Source organism: Epinephelus moara, chromosome 3 (genome assembly GCF_006386435.1).
Source record: "Epinephelus moara isolate mb chromosome 3, YSFRI_EMoa_1.0, whole genome shotgun sequence".
Lineage (NCBI taxonomy): Eukaryota > Metazoa > Chordata > Actinopteri > Perciformes > Serranidae > Epinephelus > Epinephelus moara.
Window position 1 is genome coordinate 1613541 of NC_065508.1, and position 9300 is coordinate 1622840.

General features: G+C 40.2%; 1 protein-coding gene across 2 annotated transcripts in view; it reads left to right on the plus strand.

Annotated features, from left to right (window-relative positions):
- The window catches only part of LOC126388324 (uncharacterized), an 8623-nt gene extending 2106 nt beyond the window's left edge, over nucleotides 1-6517 (plus strand). The window contains exons 3-8 of one of the 2 annotated variants that reach the window (XM_050041382.1): nucleotides 2517-2588; nucleotides 3080-3108; nucleotides 3314-3334; nucleotides 5006-5428; nucleotides 5671-5901; nucleotides 6122-6517. In XM_050041382.1, coding sequence (XP_049897339.1) covers nucleotides 2517-2588; nucleotides 3080-3108; nucleotides 3314-3334; nucleotides 5006-5428; nucleotides 5671-5901; nucleotides 6122-6382 — 1037 coding nt within the window. In that variant the 3' untranslated portion in view covers nucleotides 6383-6517. The remainder of the gene's footprint in view (nucleotides 1-2516; nucleotides 2589-3079; nucleotides 3109-3313; nucleotides 3335-5005; nucleotides 5429-5670; nucleotides 5902-6121) is intronic. The other variant, XM_050041383.1, reaches the window with a different exon arrangement.
- The last annotated feature ends 2783 nt before the right edge of the window (nucleotides 6518-9300 follow it).

Here is a 9300-nt window from a genome sequence, read left to right on the forward strand (position 1 = left end):
ATTAGAAAACAGATGGGATATCAAATATAGACTGATGTACCAAGTACATTATATACACAGTAAACCTCTGATAATTAAAATTTGCACACACAAATAAATATCATCCTGAATTCACAAAGTCTTTATTTATTATTGCTTTTTATGCACTCATCTAACTTTTTTCTTTTAGTTACAGGACTGACGTTTTCCTAACCAGAAAAAAAACCCTGCTCTGCCTCTGATTGGCTAGTACTCGTTGCCATCAGGGTCAGAGCCAATTAGAAGCAGGATGCGGGTGGAAAAAACTCTGCTGTCTCATGTGTGTATGGGGAAAGGGGAGGGACAGAGGGAACAGGCAAGACAAACTATCCTACGTTTAAATAACATATCGAAAATATCTGCTTGACAACTTATTATGGAGCTGGGAACAAGCCCAAATAAGAAACTACGCTTTAGAAACAAGCCCAAAAAAAACGCGACCCGCGACTACCAATATTTGTAAGCGACTTTACAGAAAAACAAGCTCAAAGTCGCTTATAATAAGCGGACTTGGCAACACTGGTGAGTTTATCTGATTCAACTGTTGTAGAGTTGTTTGGCTTTTTTATTGTTCCATTGGATCACAGAGTGGAGACTTTGATACCAGGGCGACAAACTAATACTTAAAGCACTCACTTCAATACCACACACACACACACACACACACACACACACACACACACACACACACACACACTAGGTCTCATTCATGAAACGTGAGCAGAATTTGTGTGTAAACTGTTCACAGTGCGAAATGTACGTGTTATTCAGCATTCATCAACATGTTAGTAGTTCCAATCTTTTCATAGGTACAAACAAAATCTTCACCTGCGTCTGCTGGTAGTGCTCATGTTCATAAGATACAGCACACACATGTTGCCTGTCATTGTTGGAGATTACAGTTTTAATTTGTATAATACAAATAATTATGTTCACAAACACAGACGCTTTTGAAACAACATGAGGAGAGATTAGAAGTAAAACACACTGAATTAAATGAGTTAGCATTTAGCAGATTTAAAAGGATAGTGCACCCAAAAATGAAAATTCAGCCATTATCTACTCACCCATATGCCGAGGGAGGCTCAGGTGAAGTTTTAGAGTCCTCACATCACTTGCAGAGATCCAAGGGGAGAGGAGGTAGCAACACAACTCCACCTAATGGAGGCTGACGGCGCCCCAGATTCAAACGTCCAAAAACACATAATTGAAACCACAAAATATCTCCATACTGCTCGTCCGTAGTGATCCAAGTGTCCTGAAGCCCCGACATAAAAAGTTGTTTGGAAAAACCTCATTTGAACTCTGTTTTTAGCCTCATTGTAGCCTGTAGCTCGAGCAGTATGGAGATATTTTGTGGTTTCAATTATGTGTTTTAAGACCTGTGGACGTGGGAAAGCAATTCAGTGTCTGTCAGATCAGAGATCACGAGCAGCCCGGTTTGAGCAGAGACAGAGAGCTGGAGAGAGACGGTGTGATTTTACACCAGACTATCTGACTTGTTGTTAAACTTAACGGTGATTGTTGCCGACATCAGACTGCCCGTATTAAGATGTTTTTATAGTGGTTTAATTTCACAACAGAGGCAAAGAATGCTGAGGCTGAGGGCAACCACAGTTGTTGTGTGGCTGTCCGAGATGGGGACGTGATGCTGCTCTGCACAGTGCTTGATTTGCGTGCAGCTGACACAAGGAAGACTGAACAGGGAGGGGCTCGACTCAAACTTGCCTGTCGGGCAAACAACACATTTTGGATTATTCCAAATGGATTATTCTGTATCCAGTTTCATGTGTTTCCTGTTTTGTAGGTTCTTACAAAACAGGAAACACAGTTAACAGCACCAGTTACCTGATGTAACCTGTCTCTGACACACCACCACTAACAGATGAAAATAAAATGGTTTTTCTCAGCTCCACTTCACCTAAAATAACTTCAGTCTCAGTGTCAGAAAAGTTTTTCTTTCTCTTTCTTTGTTTGCTCCGTCACTGGATATTCATGGGTGGGGATGTATGCTAGCTGCTGAAGAGGGGGAGCACACTGTCAGTTTATGATTTATTCAACATAAATATGTGTCTACGATCAGATGCAAGTTTTCTGCTGCGTTCATGAATCCGATGTAGATTTTTATCACCAAGGTTTTTTCGTGCAGATCTACTCACAGATTTACGGACGCTTCATGAATGAGACCCGAATCATTTTGTAGGTCGAAGTTCAGTTTAGGTTAAAATAAGTCAGTGCTGACTTTTGGTTTCACACAGGACACAAACAGCCGTCTCCTGGGTCAAAGTCCTGTGCTTGTCTGTAACGTTATGTTACGTAGACAACATTATGTTTACTTACATACTTAACGTGACAAAGTTAAGTACGCTATGTAAGTCAGGTTACATACATAAGTTCAAATAAATCAGTGTTGACTTTTGGTTTCACACGGGACACAAACAGTGAACTGAACTATCTGTGTTTGTATTTAAATCCATATTTTCAAATGTATTTTTCAGGGCAGAAGAGGAAACGTGAAGAGAGGGATGACGTGCCGACAGATGTGGCCCCACTTCAGTCTAAAATCCTGAGTAATTTGTAGTAATGGTTTTTATCAGTCACTTATTTTCACAGTTTTATTCACCATTTCTACCAGCAATAAAAAAAAATTACTTTCACCAAGTTAATATCTGAGATGTGTGAAAATGGTGAGGTCACTAAAAGAAACACAAACAGTGACACAGATCAGAAACAAATCAGCAGTTTATCCAAATTATTTGAAATCATTGATTCCCAAACGTTTTTGAACCACGGCATGTTTCACCCCCACCACATTTAGACGAGCAGCCTTTTCAGTCACAACGACTGGAATACATTTTACCAACGTTAACATAACAAACACTGTATTAAGTGAATTTAAATAACTCAGAATAAAGGAGGCTGCTGTTATTGTGTGTGTATCTGAACTGACACTGCCTGTGTGCAGATCAATTAAATAAGACTTTAATTTTAGTTGAAAGTGCTGATGAATGAAATAGATCAGATATGAAACAATGCCTGATGTTTGTCTCTCCTTTTACAGATCAGCAGAGGAGCTCCCAACCCAACATGGTGAGAGTTAGTTAGTTAATTCACCTTGTGCACATTCGTACAAACTGGCGAATACGATGGATGTCAAAATACTTCCAGTGATTTATGTCTTGTGGCTCTGTGGCAACATTCACTAACACAGCACTAAAGTATTTTAGAATATACAGTAACCATGTTTGTGTCTGATATTTAAGAACTGAGCATTGATGAACTCTTTGTTTTGCAGGACAGAAACACTCCTTCTCAGGTAAGTGATTTTTCTTTGAATTTTCTTTAATGGCTGAAACATTTAACAGCTACACTATGTTTCTACAGTGGCTGCAAAAGTTTGGGCCCCCCTGGTGAAAATTTCATTTACTGGGAATAGTTAAGTGAGTATAAGATGAACTGATCTCTGAAAGGCATGAAGTTAAAGATGAAAGGCCAGGTGATTTCAAAGCTTTATAAATCCTCTGACTCCTGAGACCTTGTCCCAACAGTCAGCAGCCATGGGCTCCTCTAAACAGCTGCCTAGCACTCTGAAACTAAAAGACCTGATGAAGACTAGAAGAAGATAGCAAAGTGTTTTCAGGGAGCTGTTTCCTCAGTTGGTCATGTCATTAAGAAATGGCAGTTAACAGGAACTGTGGAGGTCAAGCTGAAAACTCTCTGAGAGAGCTGCTCGTAGGATTGTTAGAAAGGCAAATCAAACCTCTGTTTGACTGCAAAAGACCTGCAGGAAGATTTCTCAGACTCTGGAGTGGTGGTGCACTGTTCTACTGTGCAGACACACCTGGACAAATATGAGCTTCATGGAAGAGTCATCAGAAGAAAACCTTTCCTGTGTCCTCACCACAACATTCAGCCTCACAAGTTTGCAAAGGAACATCTGAACAAGCCTGATGCTTTTTGGAAACAAGTCCTGTGGACTGATGAAGGTAAAACAGAACTTTCTGGACACAATGAGCAAAGGTATGTTTGGAGAACAAACTGTTAAACACGGGGGTGGATGGATGATGCTTTGGGCTTGTGTTGCAGCCAGTGGCACGGGGAACATTTCACAGGTAGAGGGAAGAATGGATTCAGTTAAATTCCAGACATCACAGCATCTGTAAAAAAGCTGCAGATGAAGAGAGGATGGCTTCTACAACAGGACAATGACCCTAAACACACCTCCAGATCCACAATGGACAACCTCAAGAGGAGCCAGTTGAATGTTTGGCCACGCCCCTCACAGTCCCCCGACCTAAACATCATTAAGCATCTGTGGATAGAGCTCAAAGAGCAGAGCATGAAGACGGCCCAAGAATCTCACAGAGCTAGAAGAGCAGAGCATGAAGACGGCCCAAGAATCTCACAGAGCTAGAAGAAATCCTCCAAACAAGAACTGAAAGACTCTGAGCTGGATACAGAAAGAGTTTGGAAGCTGTGGTACCTGCCAAAGGGGGCGCTACTGAGCACTGACCATGCAGGGGGCCCAAACTTTAGCTTCAGGCCCTTTTACACTCCCAGATTTTCGATAAATGTTGGGCTGTGTAGCCGGCAACTGTGACTGTGAACAAGCCAGAGCTCTCGTATTCCCATTATTATATTTCAACACTGCGTAACATTATTAAAAACTTATTACGATCCAAATCAACACAAACCTCATGTCGTCTTTACGCATGACCTCCCCAATATCCTACTGTCATACGCACTAAACTGCCTAACGGCACCATACCTGACGTAAATAGCTTGTGCCCGCATGCTAACACATAAATAAAGTCAATATAACCTCAGTATAGTCCTCTACCATACACTGTTCAAAACATACAGAAACTGTTGTGTAAACTTAAATACTGTCAGAGCCTATATGATGTCATATCAACACAAACTTTTACCACATATAGATATGTTACACTAATTACACTAACACTGATTTTTTCTCTCCTGTATGCAGAAGATATCCATCTGTGATGTGAAATCCACCGGAATCCTTGAGACACAATTCATTGCTGCAAAAGTTGTACAGAAATCCGGGCTGCGCACATACAGAACCAAAGCGAAAGAGAAAAAGTGTTTATTTTATCTGGGGGTTGCAGATGAAACAGGCAGCATTAAAATGACGGTATACGGAAAAGATCACGATAAAAAATTAAAGGAGGGGAGCTCCTACTTGTTCAGGAAGCTAATACAAGATGAGTCTGGCCCTAAGGTTACCACATCTAGCATAGTATCACAGACACGTTCTGTCGATGTCCCAGAGCAGCTGGAGATGGAAGCACAGAAGCTGATTTATCCTGAGAGCCCAGTTTACTCCATTAAAGAAGCCAAATCAGCTGCTGACAGGACCGAAGTGACTGTGGAAGGAACCGTCACAGACGTGAGTTTGAACCAGAGAATTTACAGCTCACTACGATGTGTAACTGCTCTGTAATCGATGTCTACACACTGTCACGTATGGACTTTATTCAGTCTTACTGTAACTAAAGGACTGACTGGACACACTGATCTCATTTAATTAATCAGTTAACTGTGTAACCCCCCCAGCTCATCAGTATCCAGTTAATAAGAGTGATTTCTAGGCTTTATCAACAGTTTTGTTTTAATCTTGTGTTTGTTCAGATTCATCCTGTGGAAAAAGTTAAGGTGAAGCACAAACAGGAGAAGACAAAGAAGCAAACTTTCCAGCTGGAAGATGAGACCGATTCCATCGGGATCTGCATGTGGGGCGACGCCACCGAGCAGTGCAAAGGATTATCACCCGGAGATGTCATTAAGGTTTCCAACATGAAGACCAAGAAGTACTATGACAACATTTCCCTGGACTCAACTGGATACACCAGAATTGACAAGGTACCTGTGATCTCTCCGCTCCACTTCTCTCCAAGTCACCAGTCGGCCATGTTTGTTGTTTAGTCTGTGGAACAAAGAACATCTGAATCAGACATCACACCCTCTTCACTGCTCAGGCTATGAGCTGTTAGGTGTTGAAACACTTTTATTAAATGGTTTTAAATGTATTTTCCATCATATCCTGAACTCTGTCTGTTAATGTCAATCTGTCTTTACGCAGGTTCAAAGTGTCGGCACCCACAATGCGAAGATTCAGGTTATGGGAATCATTAAAGCCACGAAGAAGGAGACTCACCTGGAGGCAGAGTTCAACCAACAGGTGCACACGTTGGTTGTGGCCTCTCGACTTCTGGCAAACGCATTTGGCTTCGACCTGAAGGGAGATTTTAAAGAAAGTCTCCTTAATAAAATGCCACTCTCAGCAGATGCAGAAATACAAGGACAGAAAATTACCAAAATTACAGCTGTTGAAGAGATGTAAGAAAAACATGATCAGGGAGCACAGCTAAAAACATACTGGATGGATTTTTACGTACACAAACATTTTTGATAAACATCCCTTAAATTTGTGGATTAAAGAATGTTGATCTGTTTTTGTTTAAAACCTTTTAAATAACTGCTCATCTTGTTTTTATTCTCTTCCATTCCTTTCTTTGTTTTTGTTTTGTTTTTTAAATTATCTTTTTATTATGTTTAAAGTCAACATATACAGTGATTAAACTTTGTACACTTTTTTTAACAATTGAAACAGTACAAATTGGACAAACAGAAAAGAAAGTAAAAGAATTAAAAATAGAGGTAAAGTAAAATAAATAAATAAAAGGGGGGCGTGTAGCATAGAAAAAAACAAACATGGGGGTTACATTACAAATGATGTTCCATTATAACCTGAAGTCTGATCTATGTGGGCTAATGAAATCAATCCATCCTTTCCAGCATTTTTCAAATTGATCCATCTTGAGTCTTAGAGCGAATGTTAATTTTTCCATGACGTAAATTTCATGCATCACATTGAACCAGTCTACTAGTGTGGGTGCTCTTTGATTTAGCCATTTTTTTGTGATCGCTTTTTTACTGGCGACCAGCATTATGTTGAACATATATAATTTTGAGAAACCTAAAAGTTGGTGTGGCTTTTTACCCAAATACATAACTTGAAAACAAAAATCAATGTCACATCTTAATACATTTTTCATACTGTCTCTAATTTCAATCCAATATTGATGAATCACAGTGCATTCCCAAAACACATGAAAGTGATTTGCTCTGTCTGTCCCACAGCCTCTCCAGCATGTTGTCTGCCTCCCCCCAGGGTGCTTGAATGCAGGTGTTAAAAAATATCTGACCCTGTTTTTCCAATTAAACTGTCTCCATGACAAAGAGTTAGTTGATTTCCATTGCATGTCATTTAAATTTTCCCAATCCTCTAGTGATAGTACAAAGTTTCCTTCATTTTCCCATCTTTCTTTTATGTAAGATGTATTGGTCCCACCTAATTCCTGAAGGCCTTTATATAACTTGGAAACAGTCCCTGCACCTAGGTCTGCTCTGTATGCAGCAATAAAGATTCTTAACACCCCTGCTCCAGATGAAGATTTTCCCAGATCATCTTTGTTAATTATTCTTTCTGTATGGTGCCTTAACTGCAAATATCTAAAGAGGTCCTGGTTGATTATTCCATATTGATCCTTCAAGCTTTGAAAACTTTTAAGAGAGGTTTTTTCAAAGAGGTCCAAATAAATATTGATCCCTCGCTGCTGCCACAACTTAAAGGTTGCATCCAGTCTGTTTGGAGTGAAGCCTGGGTCATAAGCCACCCACCTAATCAATGAAAAAGGCTCCTTCTGCCCGTATAACTTCACCATTTTAAACCAGGTTTTAAGTGATACCTCTAGCCATGGGTTAGGCTTTGCCTCAAGATGGTGTTTTAATTCATTGTCCCCAATGATGGCCTGTAATGGGATCTTGCCCGAGAAATGGCATTCAATGGTTTTCCATATAGCTGAATAGCTTGGGTCACAAATATGGATCAAGGGTTTAATCTGGGCAGCTTGATAATAAGTTTTTAGGCAGGGGAGAGCAAGGCCTCCTTTACACCTTGGAACCTGGAGTGTCTTGTATCTAACTCTAGGTTTCTTTCCCTGCCACAGAAATCTCGAAATCCACTTATCCCACTCAGCAAATTTCTTTTCAGGGATCTCCACTGGAAGTGACTGAAACAAATAAAGCAGCCTCGGGAGCACGTTCAATTTAATTATTTCTATTCGTTGAATCAGCCCCAGGAAGGGCAACAGGTTCCACCTGTCCAAATCCTTTCTAATGTTGGAGAGCAGAGGGTCATAGTTTTCAGAGGTTAGACTTGTAAGGTCCTTTGGTATTTTCACACCCAGGTAATTCAATTTGTTCACTTCATTAATGGCATACTTATCTCTGAACTGTTGACTTGTCGTGTATTTGAATGTTAGCATCTGAGATTTATGTGAGTTTAATTTGTAGCCTGATATTGCTCCAAAATCTGAAAGTGTTTGCATTAGTGCAGGGAGAGAGGAGGCCGGGCGTGACAAGAACACCAGGACGTCATCCGCAAAAAGTGCTATCTTATGTTCACCAACCAATGAGATACCAGGTATATTAGAATTTTGTCTGATCATTTGACTTAAAGGCTCTATAAAAAGGGCAAACAGGAGAGGACTAATAGGACATCCCTGTCGACAGCCATGCTCCAACTCAAAGGATGCTGAAAGGGAACTGTTTATTTTAATTCTTGCTGTTGGCTTGTTATAGAGACTCTGGATTGTCCGAATAAACGTTCTATGAAATTGAAATTTATGCAGAGCGTTGTATAAAAAAAACCAACTTACAGAGTCGAACGCCTTTTCGGCATCCAAGCCCAATATGATTGCTTCACTTTGTTCCTGGTTTATCTGATGGATCACGTGTAATGTACGTCTAATGTTATCTTGAGTTTGCCGCTGTTTAATAAAGCCTGTTTGATCCAGGTGTACGATTTCAGGCAGAATTCGTTCCAGTCGTTCAGCTAATATTGATGCAAAAATTTTGTAATCCTGATTTAAAAGGCTCACAGGTCTATAATTTGAACAGTCCAGCCTATCTTTTCCCTGTTTGGGGATAACTGTAATTACTGCCTCTCCCCAGGAGGGGGGAGGGAGCACCCAATTGAATGTCCCAAGCAGCAGGGGTGTCAAAGGTTCCCTCAGTACCTTATACCACTCAGATGTACAGTGTTGTGAAAAAGTGTTTGCCCCCTTCCTGATTTCTTACTTTTTTGCATGTTTTCCACACTTAAATGTTTCAGATCATCAAACAAATTTAAACATTAGTCAAAGATAACACAAGTAAACACAAAATGCAGTTTTTAAATGAAGGGTTTTATTAATG